This window comes from Lygodium microphyllum, chromosome 17, assembly GCF_053477565.2.
Source record: "Lygodium microphyllum isolate KBCC chromosome 17, Lygodium_microphyllum_v1.1.10, whole genome shotgun sequence".
In the NCBI taxonomy this organism is placed as follows: Eukaryota; Viridiplantae; Streptophyta; class Polypodiopsida; order Schizaeales; family Lygodiaceae; genus Lygodium; species Lygodium microphyllum.
The window spans coordinates 22101593-22128111 of NC_141151.1; the positions used below are offsets into that span (position 1 = coordinate 22101593).

At 39.5% G+C, this 26519-nt stretch overlaps 1 protein-coding gene across 1 annotated transcript; it reads left to right on the forward strand.

Annotated features, from left to right (window-relative positions):
• Nucleotides 1–12348: 12348 nt before the first annotated feature.
• On the forward strand, nucleotides 12349–19922 carry LOC148021672 (ATP-dependent zinc metalloprotease FTSH 2, chloroplastic-like). Its single transcript, XM_087697160.1, has 5 exons — nucleotides 12349–13031; nucleotides 17312–17902; nucleotides 18048–18361; nucleotides 18894–19134; nucleotides 19289–19922. Exons 1-5 carry the CDS (start codon nucleotides 12426–12428, stop codon nucleotides 19628–19630), a joined length of 2094 nt encoding a protein of 697 aa, XP_087553286.1. The 5' UTR covers nucleotides 12349–12425; the 3' UTR covers nucleotides 19631–19922.
• Nucleotides 19923–26519: the final 6597 nt, after the last annotated feature.

Below are 26519 nucleotides of genomic sequence, written 5' to 3' on the forward strand. Positions count from 1 at the left end.
CAAATTACACTCACCTCCATGAGTGATTGGATCCATCAAATCCTCTCTTTGAGCTACCATTTGTTGGGTGCTTGGCAAGGTAGTCCATCACATTATTAATGAGCATAATGCATCCTACACTCCCACCAAAGCTTATAATATTAGACCATTGCTACCTTTTAATCTCAAGAAGGTATTGCTTCTAACCTTTGCAAACAAGGGAGTGTAAAAGCGACCCATTTATTATACACCGCAAGCACATACATGTCAAATAAAATTTATACTTACGTGTTCACAATAGGCAAAAAGACAAATACTTTAGTTCTTTCCACTTGACAGGATAAAGTATTGTTAAGACATACACACCAAGATCACCGATTCTAGAAGATGTTTCTTGCTTTGCTTATACTTGGCCAGACTAATCGATTGATAGAGTTGAAAGCCCATGGTGTATTGCATTGTGACTAAGTATGCAAAAGGGGGACCTTGTAAGAAGGTTTCTTGCAGAAATCGATGCTCTCTCTCCAAAACTAGCATCGAAATTTGCTCAGGATGTAGCAGAGGGATAGAGTATTTGCATACTTTTGAAGTGATACATAGAGATCTTAAGTTAGATAAGTTGTTGATTGCTAACAAATTGATTATAAGATTGCAAATTTTGGAGTTAGCAGAATTTAGATGCACACTCACATGACTCTTGAAATTGGAACTTATAATTGGATGGCCTTGTAAGCTCTATGTACCTGTTTGTTTTAATTTTAAACAATCATGGTCTTACTTTACATGCCCATTCTAATTATGGATTCTTTCTATGTGGTTTTAGTCATATGTTGTTTATGCTATGGTATAGCAAGGAATACGGATGTACCACAATGTAGACCTGATTTTGTTAGTGTAGGTAGAAACATGGCTTGCTGGGTTTTGCACCTAAGGGCTATTTAATCCCAAACCCATTCTCACTCTCTTGCCCTACACTCCAATTTCATTTTGCTACTTCAAAGGTGTTGTGAATTTGTTTCTTCTAGATTCATTGGCAATAATGAAGAGTGGAATTAATGTGCAATTTTATTGCAAACCATTAATTGCATTTGAACACCTTGGGGTTTAATTTTAGGCATTTAAGAAAAGGATCATTAACATAGAGAATGGGCTATAAAAGACTCTGCATAGGTATTCGCAATCCATTTAACATTTTTCCATTTGTAGTAGCATTGGAGGAGTGGCAATGGTATACAATAAAGCATTAAATGGACATCATTGTCTCCTAATTTTGTTACGTCCAAATATAGCCAATAAATGACATGGATAAATTTATGTGACTTAAAGCCCAATTTCAACATAACTACTTTAGAAGAGGGTAGACACATGAGTTTGATTGCTTGGGATTGAGTGAGAAATGCCTAAATCACGTATCTTTAGAGTAAGGATTCTATCTAATAGAATGACAACTTTGATATCTCGATGCAAAACTGGGGTAGGTAAAGATGAGTGGAGATATGCTAGTGCTTCTATACATTCCACTATTATAGTTAACTTACTCTCCTACCCCCAACATACAAATCACCCTTAGGTAGTTGCTTTTCATGTGATTGAGTAATGTTGGGGATAAAGCCGCATGTGTTTACGCTGCTTATGTATTCACTACACTGACAATACCTGCATAACTGTACATTGCGAGTGGTGAACACCCATCACTATCACTTCATTCTTTATTCTTTCAGTGATTAATAGAATAAGGGAGGTCGATCACAAAATGTGACTTTTGGAGTTCCCACATCCTGTCTCTCCTCTCCTCTCTCTCTCTCTCTCTCTCTCTCTCTCTCTCTCTCGCTCTTTCCTCCATAACTCGTCTCTCTCATCACTTCCACTTGCTTATGCTCTCACTTAGGCTTCTTCCTTCAACTGGTATCAGAGCTTTCTTGTGGAGCTTGATTCGACATTCCTTCAACTCACATTTGAAAACCTGTAGCAAGGGTTTTCATTGGCAGCCATGGCTTAGCTTGATGTGGTATGTGTTGACCCTTCCCACTCTCTGACTTGTTCGGTACTTTGCAGAGGCTTCATTGAGCAACACTTGAGGCATTGGGGTAGCTCTTATTGCCCATGTGATTAGTAACAACTTAGCACACATCTCTATGTTTTACGTTTGGTTATAAGTAGCATAGGACTTGTTGTACTCCATGTATTGGTAGCTACATACTCACCTAGCTTCTTCTTGACATTGTGGTCACTTGGCAAACATTGGCTAACCCCTAAGAGCTTGGCTATAGCTCCCATTTGCTCAACATTTGTAGTAGTATTACAATACACTCCTCATGTTGTATATGCTTGTTTATAGGCTGTTTAGGCAGCATAACACTAAGTCATAGTAGCTCCATTGATGATCATTGGTCACTCATATACTCATTGGAGGCTTGGCATTTAGCAAACACACCCCCGGTATTGGGATTGAATGCTTGTCATTCAATTTGAACTTCCATACTTCAATCCTTTGATTGTCATACATGAAAGCTTGCTATAATAACATCTACGACAACATATTCTCAGAGTTTGGGCTCGCGTTTATGTCTACTGATGCTCACTTAATACCCCAATGCTTGGTGGATGTTATAAAATTGTCTTAGGATGATGCTTTTTGGCTAATTTGACCCTCATTTGGCTAAGCTTTCAAAGATTTTTTCCATTGCTATTATAACATCGCAACATGCTTTTTATCAAGGAAAATCTATGCATATTGCTGTCGGATGTCATTCGGGTGCTTTATATGAATGTATTGATGCTTAGCATTGGTCTATACACTTGAATATGCTATGGGATGCTATTGAGTTTGGATTTGAGCTTGGTGACACTTGCATTGGCTGTGGTTACTATCTTGGATACTACAACAATTAAGGGCTTGAAGATTACATTGGGTTCTATGCTCTCAAATTATGCTTCATGTATCTTGGATACTCAGATGTCATGCCTTTGATGTATTGAGCTTGTCTTGCTTAGTTGGCATTCGGATTTTGCTTAATAGGGAGCATTTTGGAGCTACTTGACATTTAGATCTTCGCATTGAGCTTTGGACTATAGATGTAGTTGAGCTTGAGCATACTTCATTGAGATAGTGGGACTTTCATTTGATGTATATGCTCTCTAGATGCTACTTGGATGCAGTTACTTGCCTAGTGGACTGATTTGATTCTTGATTTGGAATTGGCACCTATCTTTGTTAGTATGATGTTAGTAATGTATATGTAGTGCTTGGCTATGCATTGAGCTGTGTTACCTTTGCTCAGTCAGTTTTGCATTCGACAGTTTTCTTTTATTCTTCATGAGACATACTACATGCATGACGTCTCTACCTACTAGATGCTTGGTTAGTACTAACACATTGACGTGTGATAGATCTTGGTATTGGTTGTATGCATCTTCACCGCTACTAGCTTCTACATATCCTGATTGTTTCCTTGGATATTCTTGCTAGTGGGAACTTGGTCTTTTATTGATTTTTTCATACTTGGTTTTGGATTTACTATTGTATTTATTTTAGCATGCTATAATTTTAGTTTTCAGCATTGTTTATAAGAGCAAACACTTTATCTTGACAATTCATTCGTTGCAATTAGTGGACAACTCACTATTTTGGTAATTTCTTTTGTCTAGCATTAGTGTTGGCTGTCTTTATTTCTTAGCATGATGGTTGGTGGATCAAATGACAATGCTATCTTTAAAATTAACAAATTGAATGGTGCTAATTACAACTATTGAAAAACACAAATATGGCAAGTTTTGGTGTAAAAAGTGGATATTAAGCCATTGAGACATGAGGGTGTAAAGCCTGAATGCTTTGATGCAAAGGATTGGATTGAATTGGATGAGTTATGTAAATCAACAATCATTTTATCACTCTCTAAGTAGGTCTTCTATGATGTTTTCTTTAAAGAGTAGACCGCCTAGCAATTATGGGAAAAGATATGTGATATTTATGATAAGTAGAGCCCTATCTCTCAAATGTATTGGCTCAAGCAACTCATGGACCTTTGTATGAAGGAGAGGACTTCCATGTCTATCCACTTGAATGAGTTTCATTCCTTTTACAACCACTTGTCTTCGTAGAGGATTGACTTTAAGGACAATCTTCTACCATTGTTCTTGTTGGTTACATTGCCTGAATTATGGGACACATTCTCTTTGTGCAAATATGCCTGTTGATGGGCTAAAATTGCAAGATGTAGAGGGTGCATTATTGAATGAAGAGGTTAACAAAAAGAATGTTGATGCTTTCCATAGCTCTCATGCTTTGACAGTCAGAGGCAAGAATGCTAAGAGTGGTATGAATGTTGTGGGAAAGACTCTTAGAATTCTCATTCTTAGTCTCGTGGATAGTTTTACGGTAAGTCCCATGGCTGTAAGTCTGCATTGACTTGTAATTGTTCTGGAAGCAGGGTCATATTCGGCCACAGTGCCATAAAATGAGTGATGACAAGCGTAAGGAAAAGGACAAGGGTAGAGTGTAGGAAAATAACGATGATCGCAGCATTGTCCCTAGCAAGTCCACCATCAAGATTAAAGAGATCAATGCTGTGTAGATTGATTTTGATGATGATTATATACTTGCAGCTTCTTCTTTTGATGTTTCACAATTCATTGATGCCTCGTCCACTTATGCTCACAATGTTGGCTGATTGATTATGGGGCTTCATTTCATGTTAGCCCTCTCATTAAGAGTGGTTCCACTCCTATCATAGCATGACAAGATCTGTTAGATTGTGTAATGACTTGGCATTGGATATTGTTGGTGTTGGAGATGTACAACTGCAGTTTGCTTTAGGCAAGCAACATCTTTACTTTGCATGACGTATACCATATTTTGGCTTTAAACCAAAGTCTCCTCTCTATTGGATAGTTGGATGACACATGTTACTTTGTATCTTTTGGGGATTCCTCACATGAAAGATTTTACTTGTGGAAATCTTGTATTGGCATGAGGTGCTAAGTCTGGCACTCTTTATCCCTTACCTGTATTAGGATCTATTGACCATGTTTTGGCAATGGTTGTAGGATTGCATGTATCATTATGGTATCATTGCCTTAAACACATGTCATTAAAGGGAATGAAAATGCTTACATGTTTGTAGTATCTTCTGTCCCTTGACTATATATTTTTTAATTCTTGTGATCATTATCTAGATAGCAAGCAGACATGTAGTTTGCATAAGAAGTCTGGCATTATGCGCATAGGTGAGCCTTTGGCTCTTGTTCATTTTGATGTTTGTGGACCTATGCCTTGCAAGTAATTAGGTGGCACAAAGTATTTCATTACTTTCATCAATAATTACTCACATAAGGTCTAGGCATACGCCATAAAGCAAAAATTGGAAGTCTTGGCTATGTTTCAACATTGCCTTGATTTCATTGAGAACAAGTCTAGGTATAAGCTAAAATGCCTACGATTTGACAATGGGAGTGAGTACGTATCTAAAGCCTTTGAGCAACTTAAGCGTCAATTGACCACCTCATACACCCCACCCCATAATGGTATGGCTGAGTGCATGAACATTAGAATGCAAGAGAGAGAATCCATAATATACTTAGCCAAGCAGGACTACCGTGATACTTTTGGATTGAGGCACTGACTACTGCCATGTATTTGATTAATCAATTCCCATGCATTGCTCTTGACTATCAGGTTGTAGAGGTATGGTCTGGAAAACCTCAATCATATGCTCATTTGTGTGTCTTTGGTTGTGATGCTTTCCACTATGTTTCCAAGGACAAGCACAATAACTTGGATCCTAAGTCTGTAAAATGCATCTTTCTTGGTTATGGGGATGTAGGTGAGATGGGCTATTGCATATGGGATCCATAGGCTCGAAAGGTCATCCGCAACCATGATCTTGTTCTCCATAAGGAGAAAATGTATAAGTAGCTTGAGTAAGTCTTGAGGTATGTAGGGTGATATTTGAGGAGCATCTTGTTACTATACAACTAGCTAGATAGTCTACAATAGTAGCTAATGTTCCTTGTGGCCCATGACCATGATGTTAGACAGGATATACAACCCTCACAGTTTGTTTTGCAATGGTCTACTAAAGATAGACGTCAACCTGATCGATTTGCACCCTCTATGACTATGTTATGGTAATAGATACTAGTGAGCCTCTTACCTATGATGAGGCCATGTGTAGATGCGAGTCAGTCTTGGGAGAGGGCCATGTAGTTAGAGTATGACTTGTTGATAAACATGGGATCTAGAGCATGGCAGAAGCTATGGAGGATGGAAGATGAATATACAACTCATGATGACATAGGCTCAAATAGACCAACTGTAACCTAAGTGAATTAGATTCCAAGATAGATTAGCTTGGACTCATAAACACATTCTTGTGTAAGATGGACAATGACACAGACAGTGACTCAAACTGATAGTTCCATTACCTTATTATGAGTGTCAACCAAGTACATGCCTTTATAGCTTTTTGGATAGTACCACTCTTCTCATTGTGCATATGGGATTCTGAACATCTCTTCCTAGAGCATAATCATTTGTCTATCTTCTAGCCTCTTCAGGGCATATATCTAACCTCTATGGGCATCGTTTGCTATTCTCAACACCCCCCCTCAATTGATGAATCTCTACCCTTGCTGGCTTTTGCCCCCCTACATGATGACATGGCCCGGGAGGCTAGCTCTTTAGCAGCCTAGTCAAGTTAAGGCTTGAAACTTTACATTTTTGGTAGGGTTTTTACAACATCCACTATGGGAAACAAGATCCATTAAGGGAGATCCACTATGGGAATTTCTTTGTTAGCAGCATTAGGTATCTTCTTCATGCTTCTTTGGCATCCTTTGATTTTCTCGATCTTCTGGGTGTCTTTGATCTTCTTGGACTCCTAGGTCTTCATGCTCTTCATTTTTGACTTGTTTTTCATTATCTTGTACTCTAGTCTTCTTTCTGAGGTCCTTTTGATATTCTTTCTCAATGAGTTTGAGATGGATACAAACATGTACATTGATGTAGCTTGACATGACATAAACCTTGGGATACATAGATTTGGGGGTTCCATGCACCTTTGCAAGACATATATATTCCTCTTTGAATAGCTTTGGGACTTGTTGGAATGCATTGCTTGACATCACATTATGACATTGGGCTTGGATACATAGAGTTTGGACCTTTGGACTATATGATGATGGCTTGGCATTACATTGGCATTGGATTTTCTTGACATTTGTGCATTGAACATCTCCCTTTTAAAGGCATATGAAGGTCTTACCATTGAGCAAATGCTCAAGGCAGTGTCTAGTCCCTCATAATGAGGCTTACAAGGTGTTTTATCAATTTGGCATTTCCACATTAAAATATTACAGAGAACGAACTTTAAATAGCTTATATAATACTAGAAAGTGAGTTTCTCTTGAGTGTCCCAAGAACATAAGAAGTAGTGTCAAATAACACTAGTGGAGTGTCAATAAACACTTTCTTGAAGAGCCTGATGTTGATGCTTGATTTTCTTGCGTTGAGCTAGATTCTTCCAAATATTCTTCTTGCTGGAAACTTCAGATCATCTGAGTGGTAGTAGCCTTGTCCAAGTGGCGGGAGTGAGAGAATGATGTGCAAAAATTAGCTTGAAGTGAATGGGTATGGATTCCTGCACTAGGGTTCCCACATGTGCCTAGTAATTCTATTGCAGCAGCTCGATGCGTGGACCATTCACTGAGATATTTGATGAGAAGGTGACCCATATAGTGAGCTTGAATTGCCCTATGATCGCAAGTGAAATGGTGGACTGCGTGGGCGACGACAGCAATACGACAGAGGATGGGCGCAAACAGGATAGTGAGGTCGAATTTTTGCAATGTCGGGCTGTACACATGCTAATGTCGAGCTATGAGATGATAGGATGCTACACTTGATGTGAGAAAGAAGTCTCCAGAAGGGAGTAAGGCAAGATATGCTTTCCTTTGGCTACACCGGTTGCTTCAAGATGGACAGGTCCTATTTGGCTATGGCTACCAAGTAGGGCAAGAAGAAAATGAAGTTGAATATGAAATCATGTACTTATCTTGAGTTGATATGAAACTTTGAGGAACTGAGAGGAGAGCTGAAAGTGAGAAGACACCAGAGTATTGTGAATTCATGTTTAGATGGATAATCAAATTCATGTAGATCCTTTCTATGGGTTGTCTTGCTTTGGAGTTTACTTTGTACTTAGATTTTTGCATGTGGACTTTGCATTTTTGCCTTAAGAGAGGGTTTCTTTATTGTGGATTTAGTGTTATCACTAAACTATATGCATTGTGGAGCCTATTCTTAGTGTGTATGTGTGTGTCTTGACATGCATGGAATCTTGTCTTGTGACTTTCTCATTAGTGAGATTACTGAACTTGAGTATTATTTAGTGGCTTTTCAAGGACCTCTCAATGGCTTTATGTATTTATTTTTTTCTCTCCTTCCTTTTGCTACATTATACTTGGCATTTCATTTTTCATTATATCACTTCTATTTGATGGCTTCATGTAACATATCATGGGTTAACCTTGTTCTTTAAAAGCCTTCTTTGAGAGTTGAGAGTTAGTTCAAGATAATGTGGTATTTGGTTGTTGCATGATTGGATCAAGGTTTTTGTATTTGCTGGATCTGTTCTTCATCTCCAGTTATTTTGGAGGCTTTCATGGAGGATGGTGGTTTTCCATGCTAATCATTGGTGCTTCTTGATGTATTGGTGTTGATCTACTAGATTATGTGAATGTCTTGCTACCTTGGTTCCTTGGTCATGATCATACAACTAGATTAGTAATAGTGATCTCTTCACGGATGGTCTCTCGATTCTCTTTTGGCTAGTTTTGTTTAGATGGTGGACAAATTGTTGCTACATATAGATAATATGACTCCTTGCATATCTTGAATGTTTCCTATTCATTGTTAGTGTCTCTTTTCATGGTGGCTTTGAGATATAGAGACATAATACATCACCTATGCCATCTCTATCCATGTCTAGCTTTGTTGGACAACTTGAGGCTATTGTGAGTATGTTCTTTTTGGACTCTTATGCAATGAACTTGATTCTCCTTTTATGGATTCTCTAGCTCACAAGAGATGCTCCTACTTCTTTCTTGGACTCTTATATAGTGAACTTAATTCTCTTTTGATGGATTCTCTAGCTTGTGGGAGATGCTCCTACCTTATAGTAGAAGGGTGATGCTTGCTCATGTGTTCTTCAGCCAAAAGGAACATGGAGAGAGTGGTAATGGGGCATTCTTGCTTAATTACTCTATGATGTGGTGGACCATTGTATGTGGTTTTCTATATGTAAACCTGAAGATGTGGTGCACCATTCTATGTGGCTCTCAACATGCATCACTTATCTTGTGGTTGTAAAACCTTATGAGCTAGTTTGACCATAGTTCCATGGCATATTTGGCGACAAAGAAACAAAACACATGAACAAAGGGTGAAGACAAGGAATGCAAGATTCAACAAGGGCTATCAAGTCCATATCGTAAACAAAAATGCAAAGCATAGGAATACCAAGGCACATGGTTGCAACGGTGGGCCTCCTCAAGCACACTTGTGTGTGTGTGTGGGGAGGGGGGGGGGGGGGGGGGTTGTGCATGTCTCTATAGGGTGAGAGACTAGGATGTAATCCTAGAATGCCACCATTGGCAAACTACCACTAGGATGCCCATAAAGTGGCCATGTATACACCCAAGTACATAGCAAACCCCTTTTTTTACTACAAAAGTTTATCAACCATTGTATGGTAGAAAAATGTCCACAACAACCTCACAACAACTAGATACTCAAGAAGGCCAAAAGTAACTAGCTAGACATTTGATACAAGCAATAAAAGTAGACTGACATGTTCTTTTGCCATTGGGCCATCAACAAGTGTGAGTTATTCGATGATTCTACCACTAGCTTTTTGCACATTATTATATGACTCTACCATAATGCTTTTCTAAATTATCATTATCAATAGAACAATACACCTATACTAGCATACTATATCACAATTGACAGATTTCACAAACCTAAAACCAATCCTATGTGGCAAGCATAGTATACTCCCAAGACTTCTTTCCAGAATTTAATAAAAGGTGATATTTTATTGAAAAAAGGAAAGACCAAACCCCCCCTCTCTCTACACTAATAGTAGCCTTCAATGCTCCTCCCCCCCATCTCTCTCTCTCTCTCTCTCTAAGTTAGCTACCAATAGACCTTCACAAACATCCCTTACTTCATGGAACTGGCAAGATATTGAGAGTGCTAATATGAGTCACATTCATTATTGAAAGCACCCATTTGTTTGTGTAGATGGGCATGGTGGGGAGCTTGGATCTCCTATTGCATTACTTTTGCATGCCCATTGAGAACACAACCAAATAGTTTAGGGTGGAAGTCACATCACCCTTGAGAGGAAACGTCGATGTGAGTGTGGTGTCATTATTTGGCCTAATCACAACAATGTTATTGCCATCCCCTAAGGATGAAATAATCTGGGCATGAAAGGGTGATTATCTCATTTCTTATGTAGATGACTAATCATGCAAAACCTCAAGGTGTAAGAATGTAGTGTGTCCTATTGCATCAACCCCATGCCATAGTGTGCCAATAGGCATGTACTTTTAGCCATGGCATGTGGCTCTCCTTAAATGGCTTAGTCATCAATTGTGACTCTCCCTGATGGAGAGGATGTGATGTTGGGCCCCCACATTAGCATTATAGGTGATCCACCTCCATGGTAGACTGTTACTTTGAGAACCATGTGCCCGCAATGGGCATGTCATGCTCAATGCATCCATCATATTGTTATCCATGTCTTTATATTTGACCTATGCACAACGTTGGAATCACATTTGTGTATTTGGATTTATTATCAATTATCATATGACTTGGACATTCATTATGTATTTTGTTTCTCTTTGAAATGCATCTCTAAGGTGCTTTGATGGAATCTCAAAGGAGGATGTAGAGAATAGGTAATCATGAAGAGGTGTAAAGAGGACACAAAGACACATTATGTGTGTTTCTATGTGTGCATGTGCACGTGTGTGCACATGTGCAATAATTGATGGAATCCTAGCATCACATGCAAACTTTCTATCATGTCAATAACTTTTAGCTACATCTTTGTTGCAAGCTTCTCTCTCTTTGTGAATCTTCTCTCTTCTTTTGAGTTGTTATATTCTAGATCCTAGTTCTCTTAGAGTAGGTGGAGGATCATATTAGGAATAGGAACATTTAAGAAAATGTTGGATTGATTAATGAAATGCTAGATGTTAGCATTTCAACACTAAGGGCTTGCCTTGGTAGATCATGTTGGAATGATAGTGAAAACATGTGACATCATACCTATAATGGATGGAAATCATAGGCTTCATGGACAGATAGTGTAGGGGGCCAAGGTAGATCTCTCCTCTCTCTCTCTCTCTCTCTCTCTCTCTCAACCCCATGTTCTAGCCACATGATTTATGATTGTGAACTTGGAGATACCATTAGTGGGCGCTGGTGCATACACACACACACACACACTCTTTCTGTCTTACTTTGTGTGTGCCTGTGTATGTGACATGCAATCCATACATGGTCAAAGAGAGCCTTGCTAAGTTTTATTCCTCTTCACTAGAGAGAATGAATAAAATTTAGACAAAAAACTTGAAAGAATAGATGAATCCCTAGTCCTTGCCTACTTCACCTTCTATAAGTAATGGCATTTGCATATATAGAAGTGAGTTTTGTGTGAAAAAGAATAATCAAGTCACCAAACCCATAAAAGAGAGTGCACATATTGTATCATAGTAGCATCTACATCATGCATGGGTATTCACTAGTTAGCTTGTTTTTCCAAGTGAAGGACAATTTTGACATTGTATTATATCATATGCATTGCATGAGCTTCATAATGGGATACAAGTGCATCAAGTTTTCTTTGCAATGCAATTGTTCAGTGGACAATAATACATAAATTGTGTGGAGCATGTATTTGTATTAATTTTGTGAACCCGAGGAAGCAACCGCACAAGCTGCACTTGTGCAAGCTTCTCAAATCAACCCACTAGAAGTTGGTTAGGCCAGGTAGTAAGCTATGGTTAATGGTGGGAAAGGACGTTTCTTGGCAAACATACATTCAAAAGACTGCAGATTTTTGTGTTTTCTTAAGGTATGCCGATTTAACTACTTATTCCATTCAGCTCTGACTTGCTTTAGTGATCATAAGAGAGAGTGAAAAGAGGAATCAATAGCAACCCCAGAAGCTTAGAGGATCAGCAAAAGGCCAGAGCTGCAGCCACGTGGAACAAGAACAGCCAGCCAAACACCGCCACGTGGACAAGGCCTAAGGAGATTGTTTCAAGTGCTGGGGTTCTCCCTGCATCTTTCATCTATATTCCCCCCCACCTCTCTCTCTCTCTCTCTCGCTGTGTCTGTCTGTCTGTCCTGTCCGTCCGTCTGGTTAGTGATGGCAGCAGCATCATCAACAGCAGCTATGGCTATGGCTTCCTCCCCCTTCGCAAGTGACATGCTGGGACAGAAGCTCGCCTGCCCCCCTTCCCAGCTTCTCAGCACCATCAAGCGCTTCCCTGTGGTTCCCAGAGCTGCTGCAGCATCAGGAGACAATGACAGCTCGACTGTTCTCGATGGGCGCCGCCGCAGCTTCCTCAAGAGCATCTTTCTCAGTGCTGCCTCCTCTGCTGCGGCCTTATCCTCCTCCCATGCCCGCGCAGATGAGGAGCAACAGGGTGTGGCATCCTCCCGCATGTCGTATTCCCGATTCCTGGAGTACCTCGACAAGGACCGGGTGAAGAAAGTGGACTTGTTTGAGAATGGGACCATCGCTATAGTGGAGGCGGTCTCGCCTGAGCTGGGCAACAGGGTCCAAAGGGTCAGAGTGCAGCTTCCTGGTCTTAGCCAGGAACTCCTTCAGAAATTCAGGGAGAAGAACATCGACTTCGCAGCGCACTCACCGCAGGAGGACTCAGGAAGCGTGTTCCTCAATTTGTTGAGCAATTTGGCATTCCCTCTCCTGCTAGTTGGTGGCCTCTTCTTGCTCTCCAGGCGCTCACAGGTGAGGATTGACAATGACACCTACATCCTGCAATAAATACCCTAGCATTTAGTATTTATTTCCAGCGAAAGTTTACTTTCTATTCAAGTAGACGCATCAGGTAATTGCTTTTTCAGTTCTCTGCTTCTACTTCCGTAATCTAAGTAGCTATGAATTTTGAGGGTTCTGAGCTGCGATTTTATCAATTGGTCTTTTACTTTCAGGTGCTAGTTATCGTATTGACTTACACTGTGTGTCATACAATACGTGAAAGTCTGCCGTGACCTGTATTTCCACTTGGTTGATTGATTGACAGCGTGCAATCATTGCTCGCTACGCACTTTCTCTAATTTACAAGTTGATCCCTCAGTTGCCCCTTCGCTCTTGCAAACTTTACGAATCATGCATTGAGGCCTTAATATCAGAGATTGAACCTTTAGTGGCCTGTAGGCCCCTCGCCAGCTTCTCAAATTTGGCCCTAATACATCTTACGTTGGCTAATTGACAAATTGACTTCAACACAGGCTTGGTTGGGTAGTTGATTATGCCCCATATTTGGCAATGTTGGGGATTGCAAGATCTGTCCATTCACTATATTAGTTAATTGTTAGATGGTATACCTTTTCCTCACCAGCAGACACATATTGTGATCATAGACATATACATTACACCTAAAGCCATTGATAAGGGCGTCACTGCTGTGTTTTCTTTATCTGAGAGTTGCCATGTATCGCTTGGCATGTAGAAATATGAAATCCTCAGTTGATCCCCACATTTGAGTGTTTCGAATATGACCATCATATGTGATATATGTCTTCATCAAAATGGAAAGGACGCTTATATTCAAGCCATTTGATAACTGCTTCTAGTTTAAGGGAACTTTGAAATGGTAAGGGGAATGGAAATGGAACTGGAAACAAACGCAGCAATGTTTTAGAAAAGAGAAATGGAAATGCCATGTCATTTAGGGGTGGGAGAGAAGAGGGGAAGAGGGTAAAATGTATGAAGAGAGAAAGGGGTGAGACCTTTACAAGGGAGGAAAAGCAAAAGAGTATAGGTATCTTGAAGGGATAGCAAGCCATAGGCCTATCATGGCCTAAACCCATGTTCATTTCCACAAATTTGCAACTTGGCCTCTCAGATTCCAACTGAAAAGGGAACCATGTGGCATTTTCCCTGGGGGCATGTGCTGCAGCATTTCTCGAGCTGTTTCAGAGTTTTGCGCATCTCCAATATGCGTTTCAGGGCACTTCCTACTTCTGTGGAACTGCTGCTAGAAAAGTTCAGGCAATTGTGTCCATTAGCAGGGATCGATGGAAGACAAGTTTAGGAGTCAATTAATGTTGTTGCAAGTAGCTTTGCAAAGAAATATTTGAGTTGGCACATTCCCAAATTGAACAGCTCATGAGGTTTGCTTATTAAGTCAGTTCAATTTTTGTTAATTGCATGATAATGTTGCTTTTATCCATTTGGGTAGATGAATAGCACCTAAATGGATAGCCTTGTTTAGAATACAAGGCTTTTCCACGTTTAGAATTTCAGGTATGACAACAAACTAATTGAATTGGTTGAAAGGAATTATCTACTTTTCTTTTCTGTGTGCTCATAATTGCTTGAGAACTTTTTTCCCTCTTGGTTGAGATGACATATAAATGCCAGATTTTGAGTCCATGTTTCAATCATTTTGGTGATGTGTAATTTATGTAGGGTACAAGTGGGTCAAGACTTGAGAGCAGTCACTGTCACTACGAATGCCTCACGAGAGGAACCCTAATAATTCTAGACAGAGTAGTATACATGTTTCTAACACCCCATCTTGATACCCAATGAGTGCGAGTAACAAGAGCTTTCATTGATGCAAAGAACTCAAAAAAATGTTAGAAACGTTTGTACAAGCTTGAGCCTTGCACATAGATTGGACTGCCTTTGAGATATCACAACAAAGACCCCTCAAGTGTGAAGCATGGGATGAAAAAACAACTCCCTAGACGTGGCAGCTCATCAATGTCCAAGTTAGTCCAAGCAAGAGCTTCTCAAAGATCTAAGAAGACCGTCCAATAGTCTTTAACCATATGCAACATTCGAAAGGCCACAATTTTAGAGAAGCAGAATTTGGTCCCAAGCCATAAGCACATCAAGGATTTTACTCATGAAACATCTCCCAGGCACCACAGATTAGATTTTTTGCAAGTGAAACTAGAAGTACACTCAAGAGGCACCAATCACAACATGCTCCTCATGGTGAATGCCATATATCTCTAGGGGAGGACATTGGTTGTTCCCTCTCAAACACCACTTTTGATAGGTCCCGCCTCTAATCGGGTGAACTAGGAAGTTGCCGACACAAGGCTAGCAGACTTTGAGGTGGGGAAGGCCACACTGGCCATTGCACCTTGGGTTGAAGGCTTTGTTTTAGGTGTTGTGGTTGAATCTTCCGCAAGTTAGGTACTCTTGTGAGGACAACCTGTAGAGAGATTCCTCTTCTTTCTACAAGCCTAATGGTAGATTGAACAAGGGTTACTGCTGAAGTAAGCCTCATGATCAAGGTGGCTAAAGCCTTGCTGACTCTCTCCTTCCACCCTTCACGTGACTTGGTAAATTCCTCTTCTTGGCTTTTGGTCATTTGTTTGGGGCATTTTGGCCTAGCTTTTGTGCTTGGAACAATGCTCCACAATTTCTTGTATATACACCATGATTTTGTTATGAAAAACAAAAGAGATGCTGAACTTAAGTTATGAGAATAGCTAGTGCTATCAAACATGTCTTTAGGTGGTTGTCACAGACAGCTCATGATGGAGATACAAAATAACTTGAAAGAAAAGGAAACAGCATTGAACAACACTAGAGAACCGCCCGAAATCTTACGCAAAAGAGGATACTTAAGAGTCAAGCATATCAAAATGATGTTAAATTATCAAACTTTTGTGGGTGATGTGCCCTTTTAAAGTTATGCTTGCATACACCTTTAGGCGGGTCAAAGATGCATGTGGCATTTATTGTGACGGCGTGCGGTTGAGCGCCTGGCAATGTGTGGCAGCTGGCACAAGTAGAGAGAACACCAAGCTGCATAGCTCAACCAAAGCATTGTGAACCAATGCTACTGGCATGGAGTCTAGTGTTGAGCACAACAATGCTGGCCAGCCAATCCACACCAGTCATACAACAAAAGAGTGGGGTTGTGTTACATGTCACACAAACAGAATGACCTACACATGCATATTTAAAGCACAAAACACTGTTTTCATGCCATTCTCTTAGGACACATGAGTTTCAATTTTGTGCACCTATTGTTTGCCACACAAGTGACTCAAAAATCACAAGTTTAGGGGATCAAAAATGCAAATATCAAAAAACAAGAGCTTATGCACAATTGTTAATACACAAATCCAAATAGCAAGATGCAAGAACACATGAAACAATGATGAATCAAAGCGTAATACCTCAACTTCAATCTCGCTTGTGTCAAGAATCAGGAGCCTAAAGCTCTAATACCGTGTTGGAAGTGTGGCAAGCTCAAGAGAGATTGGGAGGGGTAGAGAGTGTGTTTTCAACGTCACAAGATCATGCCTTTGGTTAGTAACAAGACAATGTAAAGTATAAACAAGAGTAATGAGCACACATGGAAAGCAACTCAATGATGATGGTCGTACGAGTTACCTCAAAGCTAGTCACCAAGAACACTCACAACCAGCTGGAGCAAACTTCCAAGGTTGAAGCACCAACCAAGTGCGAATGAACAACGAGTTTAGCACACAATGTGGAGTGCCAAATAGGTTTGCCTTTATACAGGCTACAAATGGGAAGAGACTTGAGAGGAGTCATGAGAAACCCCAATAGCACTTTACAGGGTAGCATATATATCTCCAATCTATGTTTGTGCTGCTCTTTTGCCTACACTACTTCATTTCTTTTGCATGCCCTTGTTGCTTGAAAATGATTCACTTGATGGTCTTATGTGTTCATTTGTTGCCTTTTTCTTGCACTTGAGCTCTATGTCTAGCTCTTGGTAAATGAGTGTAAATGGATCAGTGTACTTTAATAGTATTGTGGTGGCATTAATGGCTTTCTTGTTCATAATCGCCTTAACACCATCTTCATTGTGAATTGGATGGTAAATGCAGGTGGGTTTCTTCTTGGAGTCACTGATTGAGTTAAACTTTTAGCTATAAAGAATGAAAGTCTCATCCATTAATGAATATCATTGATTACTCCCGAAACTGATATGATTTATATTATGCAGGCTGTATGATTAATAGATATATTGTCTTATTTTTAGTGTTAACTTACAACTGTGATTTCAGGGTGGCTTAGGAGGACCAGGGGGACCTGGGAACCCTCTAGCTTTTGGACAGTCTAAGGCCAAATTCCAGATGGAGCCAAATACAGGAGTGACATTTGATGATGTTGCTGGTGTGGATGAAGCCAAACAAGATTTTATGGAGGTGGTAGAATTCTTAAAAAGGCCAGAACGGTTTACTGCTATTGGTGCTCGCATACCAAAAGGTGTTCTTCTTGTTGGTCCCCCTGGCACAGGAAAAACTCTTTTGGCGAAAGCCATTGCAGGTGAGGCAGGTGTTCCATTCTTTTCCATATCAGGATCAGAGTTTGTAGAGATGTTTGTGGGTGTTGGAGCTTCTCGAGTGCGAGATCTGTTTAAGAAGGCCAAGGAAAATGCTCCTTGTATAGTATTCGTTGATGAAATTGATGCTGTTGGAAGGCAAAGAGGCACTGGTATAGGTGGTGGAAATGATGAGAGGGAGCAAACACTGAATCAGCTCTTGACAGAGATGGATGGTTTTGAGGGGAATACAGGTATCATTGTGATTGCTGCCACAAACAGAGCAGACATTCTTGATGCTGCATTGCTGAGGCCAGGTCGTTTTGACAGACAGGTAATTTCAAGTTGAGATGGGATGTAGATAATTCCCAGTATTGTACAATACTTGTCTGTGTTTTGGTATGTATAATTAAATATTGTATATATTGTTTCTCAAAGGAGGGAATGCCCATGTTTTGTTTTGATGTGATGAAATTCAGGTGACGGTGGATGTTCCTGATGTGCGGGGAAGAACAGAGATTTTGAAAGTACATGGGTCAAATAAAAAGTTTGATACAGATGTTTCTCTCGAAGTTGTTGCTATGAGAACTCCTGGTTTTAGTGGGGCTGACCTTGCCAATCTCTTGAATGAGGCAGCCATTTTAGCCGGGAGAAGAGGGAAGTCTGCAATCTCAGCCAAAGAGATAGATGACTCCATTGACAGAATTGTTGCTGGCATGGAAGGAACAGTGATGACAGATGGGAAAACAAAAAGTTTGGTAGCTTATCATGAAGTTGGCCATGCAATTTGTGGGTAAGTAGTAATTGCACTGTCTACTTACCAAAATTTAGAAATGCTCATTTCTCTGGGAAGCGCATCATTGAAAAAGAATATAGAAAAGCATGTTAATTAGATCCTTATTCAACCTGCAGGTAAGTAGTACCTGCATCTGTCTGTTAACTAAACTTTAGAATGCTCATCACCGAGGGATTGTGCTAGATTGAAAAAAAAAAAACATATTTGAATAAGAATTTCCTAGAGAATGAGAACCATGCAAGGCTATATGCTGTGTGCAAGTCTGGTAGTTCATTTGATGTCCAGATGCAACAGTCCCCAATGCACTGGTAGAAAACCATGTAGCTACACAGAATGTGTGCTCATGCAGTTTCAGTGTTTAACGAGGTGCTTCTTTTTGTCGTTATGGAGCTGAGTTGATGGTGGCACCTAGAGGATTCTTTGGAAGGTTATCTTCTTGGAAAAGAGACTTTCCTATGAAGATTTCTCTTGAGCATCCTCTTTTGAAATTGATGATGACCTGATTGGTTTTTAAAAACTTCATTTTCAGGACCTTAACTCCTGGACATGACCCTGTTCAGAAGGTGACCCTCATACCCCGAGGTCAGGCTCGGGGCCTCACATGGTTCATTCCTGGTGAGGATCCAAGTCTGATTTCGAAACAGCAAATATTTGCTCGTGTAGTAGGTGCACTGGGCGGAAGAGCAGCAGAGGAAGTTATTTATGGTGAGCCTGAGGTAACTACTGGGGCAGCAAGCGATCTGCAGCAGGTTTCATCAATGGCAAAACAGGTGAAAGAAAATTTCCCGGGACTCCCATACTTTTTGAGAAGAAAATTTTTAGTACTTGTATCTTTAGCATAAAATTTGCAGGGCCTTGGCCATTTTTGTGTCAACAAGTAATAGTTCCTTGTAACATGTTTCCTATACTGGATTGTCTGGACAGATGGTTACCGTGTTTGGCATGTCAGAGATAGGGCCTTGGGCTTTGATGGACTCTGCAGTGCAGGGTGGGGATGTTATCATGCGTATGATGGCAAGAAACTCGATGTCAGAAAAGCTGGCAGAAGATATTGATCAAGCAGTCAAAGCTATATCTGATAAAGCTTATGAAGTGGCATTGGGTCATATTCGCAACAACCGAGCTGCCATGGACAAAATTGTGGAGGTTTTGTTAGAGAAGGAGACAATGACAGGGGATGAATTTAGAGCCCTTCTCTCCGAGTTTACCGAGATTCCAGCTCAAAATCAAGTTCCATCATCTGCACCTCAACCAGTACCTGTGTAAAGTTGGCCAACACTGTATAGTATATCGATAATTTGTTCCGAAATTCTTGTGTAGTTTTCTTAGGAGGCAATGATAGTGGCTGTGGAATAAGCTCTGAAAAGGACTTCCTACACATTCTGAATTTTATGCAAAGCTATGTACTGTATGCAATATGCTCATTGAGAGACTTTATTGAAACCTACTGATTAATGTCCATGTATGTGAATGATTGGACGGTGGTTGTATTCGTATCTGTATGTGGGGGTCTCAACATCACTGTCATTAAAAGCATCTAATGTATGGGTTTGGGTGAGTTATTTGTGAACTGTGACATCACTTCATGCACTTATGATATACTAAATTTCGAGAAATCTGTTTACTCTTTGGAGTAGCAGTTCTGCTAGAAAGTGCAATTACCTTCATCGGTATAATCGCTTCTGTGCAAAGATGTTACCATAAATGGCTGTTCCACTATAATTTCTTCTTACAGCCTTTGATTATTAAGCCTGTGACAGCTGCTTTTTCTGGAACAAAATTTGAAGTTGCAAGAGCTATTCCTACTTGCTATTATTGGAGTGCTCTATTGCCATACCCAATTGCTTATGAATTACCCTGGAACACGGTGGTTTAGATAGTATTGCCATTGATATTTCCCCTAACCTCTCCATCTTATTGGTTACCAGAGTATGGCACATTGATCTGGATATTGGCCTACCAATAAAGAAGCTTAACTCACAAGTTAGAAGATATTTTTGCAGCCCCATCTGCAACCTTGAGAGGATCACTATATGATTAATGCAGAGCATGAGGCTGACAAAGATCTACCAACCCTGTCCATCCCAAGCTCCATACTTGAGACAGCTCTTTAAAAAATGCTTGAAAGAGTGTGCAGCGATGGGCATTCTTGCTTGACTGTGTACTGTTATCATCCTTTGGGCCTCCCAATGGAAACAGTAGGTAATGTGAGCACTATCCTGTATTAGCAAACAATTGTGATCCTTACTTGACTGCCAATTGCTTTCTTTTTCGCCAAAACCTTCCAATGGCAAGGAGAGTATCTAACACGAACCTCTAATGTTAAAGCATTGCTTTCTTCTCTGCCAAGACCTTCCAATGGCAAAGACCGAAGATAAGCAGCCCCTAATATTAGTACTCAACTTAATGAAGCTGGTACAAGTTGCGTTAATTGCTCTACTCTGGGCCTATCAAAGATTTTGGCGGCATTAGTAAAACGATTATACAATTGCACGTTCTGCTTCCTTGGCCCCTGCTTTATTGCCCTTAGTGCGACCAAGTGACTGATTGTGGCAACATCAGTAGGTAGACTATGTAATTGCATAACCTGCCCCCTTAACCCCTGCTTCCATCACCCTCGATGCGACCAAGAGATTGATTGTGAAGCGGCATTGGCTTGCCTGGAATCCTACAGTTATGGTACTCTTATGGTGGTAAAATATGCCCAAGCTTTTTTTTTTTGTTTTGTGAGTGTAAACAATTTTGTTAGGATACCAAGATTCTTTCTCTTGGAGTGCTACCTGGTGTGTCGATTCTGTAATTGACTGCCTAAGTGAGCGTTTTGATGATGCAACCTCGGGATGTCTGTTATTCCCCTATTGACATTAAACACAGGCTCACACTGCTGGGCAGATTCTGGAGCTTCAATGCAAAGCTTTGTAGATATTCCAACAGATGCTACCTTGATTTGCGTTTGGCTTGCTAATCTGATTCGTACTGCTTTTAATTTGTGGATAATCACAGAGTCCTCAGATGGCTTGGGAAAGATTATCGATATGGGCTATGTGCTCATATGTGGCTTGCGTGTTAGAAGAATGTTCCCATGATGGCCAGAGTGTCTTGGTTGTAGCCCGCGTGGTTTGAGCACGTGGGTGTGTGCATGGATGCGCAACCACAAACCTTGGATCCATCCATCCTTCATGCATATCTCAAAGTTCATCTTCTTCTTTTTATTTTTTAAAGTCTCATACATTAGCCATACTTAAGGGATTGGTGAAGGTAGGAACAAATGACAAATCAGAACCTTAATGTTGTGAATCAAAAGCGCGTGATTGATTGATCAAGCCACATGCCTCTAAACTACTTATGAATGTGGCACATTTGGAGAAACACCCTATATGTGTCGTTTGTAGTTTTAAGGCCTCCTCAACTAAGCCATGCTCAATGTATCCTATGATTAATCCACTCTATCTCTCTTCTCTATGTACCTTGCAATTATAGCAGTCCATTTGTCGACAGCATTCCTTTAATGCACTCCATGCAACTGCATCTTCTAATAGAAAGTTTGTGACATGCTTCCTTAGCTTGAGCTAGTAGTTTATAATTGACGCCCATGTCCAACATTGTCTGTCCTACAACACTCAATGTGTATAATTTGTCATGTTTATGAAGGTTATATGATTGGCATTGTCATCTTGGCCCTTCTTATCTTAAAGAGTAAAGCATTCAAGGGCTTAAAACTAAGCTTGAGATCAAATGTAATTGAGCTTGTTACTACCCGTTACTAGTAATTAACTAGGGTTTTCTTGCCCAAGAACCTGGTCCCTCTAATTCTCACCTAAGAATGTCTTAGTAGCCAATGTTAAAAATCAGGGGATAAAACTCTTACTAAAGTATATGAGTTAAAGCTCTTTTCTCCTTTCTGTCATACTAAAGTACCTTACATGGTCTCATTAGATGTATGTGTAAGGCCTCACTAATCTTTTATGGTGAAAAGGATTATAGTCTCTAAATAACAAAGTGTTTCAATATCTTTTAATAATAAAAAATATATTTACGTTTGGTACATTAAAGTCTTACATATTATTTAAACAAGTTCTGAGCAACAAGCTTATATGCTACAATGGCATCCCAAGAAATCAAGTGTCATGATTGCTTAATATTATTAGACCATAAAATATTGTGAAAAAAACCTTCATAAGGATTGGCCAAAACAAAAGCAATTCTGATTGTAATGTCACCATTTCTTTTTTTGAACTTCAAGCATTAGACTCTCGATTTAATCCCCTTATGAACCGGAATTTATATTAAGTTAAGAGCCTTAGATGCCAGTTTATCAATTACGAATTAAATCTTCATTACAAAAAAAAAAGGCACTTTGTGCCTAGGCCATGCAAAGCGTGGCACCAAATCGGTGCTTTGCATCGAGGGTCAAGTAGTGCAAGGTCGAATAGCCTCACACAGGCAACCTAAGAGTTTAGCACATGGGTTGCAAAGCACACAAGCGAGCATGTACAAAGGGCATGAGCGGTTGGATGTGTAGGTGGGTAGATGTGCAGAGGTGGCGACTAAGCAGGGGTGGGTGTTGGCGAGTGGGCCGCAAGGCTTGGTGTGGTTGGGTTGCAACAGGGGTCTAGGTTTTACTCAAACATGGTTTTCACATGGTGCCCCTCAAAACCTTTTATTAAGAGGTTTGAGAGCATGCAGTTGGATGTGTAGGTGGGTAGATGTGCAGAGGTGGCGACTAAGCAGGGGTGGGTGTTGGCGAGTGGGCCGCAAGGCTTGGTGTGGTTGGGTTGCAACAGGGGTCTAGGTTTTACTCAAACATGGTTTTCACATGATGCCCCTCAAAACCTTTTATTAAGAGGTTTGAGAGCATGCAGATGCACACCATGTGGCACCCCTCCTCAAACTTATTCATAATAAATATTATTTACTTATAGATTATGGACTCTTAACAATAAAAAATATTTTAATATTTAAGATAATAATGCTAATATAAATAATAATATGATAAGACTATATTATCAAATGTTAATATTATAATCTTTCATAAATAATAGAATAAAAAATTATTACAAATGTTTAAGAAAACTTTACTTCCTAATAAATGCTGCATAAAGTTAATAATACTTAATGTATACTTGATATTTATTGTAATATAAAAATAAAAATTTATTTTAAAGTAAAATATTGATGTTAAAATATTTTTAAAATATTTAAATTAAAGGCAATTATTGAGTTAAAAATAATAAACTTTTAATAAGATTTTAACTAAATAATAAATAATATTTTATATTTTAATATAATAACATTGATTATTAAAATAGTTCATGCTAAGATTAATTAAACATAACTCCAAGTTAATTAAATATTTTCAAATATTAATGCCATTCAAAACTTTAATTATAAAATATTGTAAATTTTTAAACATCATGGTAAAATGTAATATTATATTATTTTAATATTAAAACTAGAGATGAGGACACTCAGGTTCTTTAAGGGGAACTGGATGTAATGTCACCATTTATTTTCCCAAAGATAAAAAATTAAACTCGTGGTGTTCGCATATGACTTATCTATTATACTAAAGGTTAAAGAATTACATATAAGTTTATTGAGTAAAGGTTAAAAGCTTTGTTAATAGAAACTAAAGCTTTTGTATCATCATGAATGTCGTTGATCAATGTTGTTGAACATGTAATCACATGAGGGATATTGATCAACCTTGAAAAAATGGCTTTGTTGTATCAAACATAGTTGGGTTGAAAACCAATACCAATCATCACAAAAGAGCTCAAAAACACGTGAGATATATTCATCCCCATGAGAAACATAGATGCATCTCGAACTAAGGGGTAACCAAGTATATGAGCTAACTATGCATAAGACATCCACAAGCAACAGTGAGACCTACCAAGTTGCAAACCGACTCACTACTCATGAGCAGTGAAGCTCAGTATATAACCATGCATGTACCCATAACGGACAACATGTCTGACAAGAGGAAGTACTAGGTAGCCAAAAATCAAATGAATATCATTCCATAATGATCAGTAACTACAAAGACAATGCTCCCACTGAAAGAAAGTCAAAAGTATCCAAGAGCAAAGCAAGCTCAATACATCTATGTCAGAGCATTCGAAAACCCAAAGATACCAAATAATACATCCAAGAGCATGAAAATAGCATAAGCATCCAAGTGTGTAAATAGGAGATCATTGAACCATGCAACATCTGCAAGTATGGATGTAAGAGAGTTTAGTATTGAATCTCAAGGCTCAAAAAAGAGCATATCCATACATGATTAGTAGTGTCAAGCATACATATGATCAAATAGCATTCCTAGATGGCATATAGGCATATATTACACTAATACTCAAAATAACTACAACCAAGGTTTAGCTAATCAGTTCATCAATAATAAAATCATTATCATTTTCCAAGTCAATCACAGGAATGTTGTATGTATATTAGGCTATTATTTGGAGACACAGTTCCCCCTTCTAGTATACAATTGTGTCTAATGACACTCTTTATGAGCATTTGCACTATGATGTGTAGCTAAATGTTACTTGAAGGGAGAAGCTTGAGTGAGAACATAAGCAAGCAGAAGCAATGAGAGAGATGAGCCATGGAGGAAGGAGAGAGAGAGAGAGAGAGAGAGAGAGAGAGAGAGAGAGAGAGAGAGAGAGAGAGAGAGAGAGAGAGAGAGAGAGAGAGAGAGAGAGTGTGTGTGTGTGTGTGTGTTGGGGGGGGGACCCTAACAATCATGCAGTGTGACCGACCTCCCTAATTCTATTAGTCATTGAAAGAATAAATAATGAAGTGACAGTGATGGCACTTGCCACCTGCAATGTACATGTGTGTAGGTGCTATCAATGTAGTCAATACATAGGTGGTGTAGGCACAAGTGCTTTAGCCAGAGGTAGACTTTCTACTCTCTATATGTCATGCATAATCAAAGTTAATGTACCCCACAACTCTTGTATCCTAGCCACCATAACATATGCACATATATGTATTGTCCTTAAGGCACCTCATAATACCCTTCACGACGTCTCAAAGCCATCTACCAAGTGTAGCTATATAGCATGCTACAACTCCCATTGCAAAGGCTATGTCAATATAAGTGGCTATCATGGCATACATCAAAATGCTCGTTACAAATGCATACGGGATCTTGGTCATCTTGACCATTTGCTCATCGGATTGAATCAACCTAACTAACCTGCCACAACAGGCTTAAAGTCATGCATATGAAACTGCTCAAGGACCTTTTGGATGTACTTCTTCTAAGACAAGTAAATGAGCCCCTTAGAGCAATCACGCGACATGATGCACATCCTAATAATATATGAGGCATGTCCCATATATTTCATCTCAAAGCTCTTCTTGAGCTTACTTTAAGTATCTAGCTCATCATGAGTACTCCAGTAATCACCATGTCATCCATATACATTACCAAAATCATAATACTACCATCATGAGCCTTCTTCACGTATAAACATAGATCCATATCACTACGAGTATATCCATCTGAATGCATGAAAGTATTAAACTTGTGGTACCATCCCCTAGGTGCTTACTTAAGGCTATAAAGACTCTTTCTCAACTTGCACACTAGGCGTTCCCTACCTTTTTTCTCAAAGCCCTTAAGGTACTACATATAAATGTCTTGATGAAAATCCCCATATGGAGAAAAGACTTCATCGAAGTCAATACCATGCTCTTACTTAAAATCCTTACCAACCAATCTAGCCTTATACGTTGGCTGGGGGTGTCGACAGAGGTACTCTTTAACTTGTACACCCACTTGTATGGCAAAACATGCTTTCCACTAGGAAAAGGAACTAAATCCCATGTATGATTTTTTTGCAGTGAGTCATGTTGAGAATAGCAAATGACGCTTGCCCATAGAGGTTAGATGTATGCCGAAGAGACTAGAAGATAGACAAATGATGTATGCTCTAGAAAGAGATGTTGAGAATCCCATATGCACAGTGAGGAGAGTGGTACTATCCAAAAAGCTATAAAGGCATATACTTGGTTGACACTCATAACAAGGTAATGGAACTATCAATTTGAGTCAATGTTAGTGTCATTGTCCATCTTACACAAAAATGTGTTTATGAGTCCAAGCTAATCTATCTTGGAACCTAATTCACTTGTGTTA

Excerpts from the sequence above, each read along its gene's own strand:
- LOC148021672 (XM_087697160.1), top strand. The coding sequence starts at position 12,426 with ATGGCAGCAGCATCATCAACAGCAGCTATGGCTATGGCTTCCTCCCCC. Across the intron at positions 13,032-17,311 it reads TGCTCTCCAGGCGCTCACAG|GGTGGCTTAGGAGGACCAGG; the intron begins GTGAGGATTGAC and ends CTGTGATTTCAG. Across the intron at positions 17,903-18,047 it reads CAGGTCGTTTTGACAGACAG|GTGACGGTGGATGTTCCTGA; the intron begins GTAATTTCAAGT and ends GATGAAATTCAG.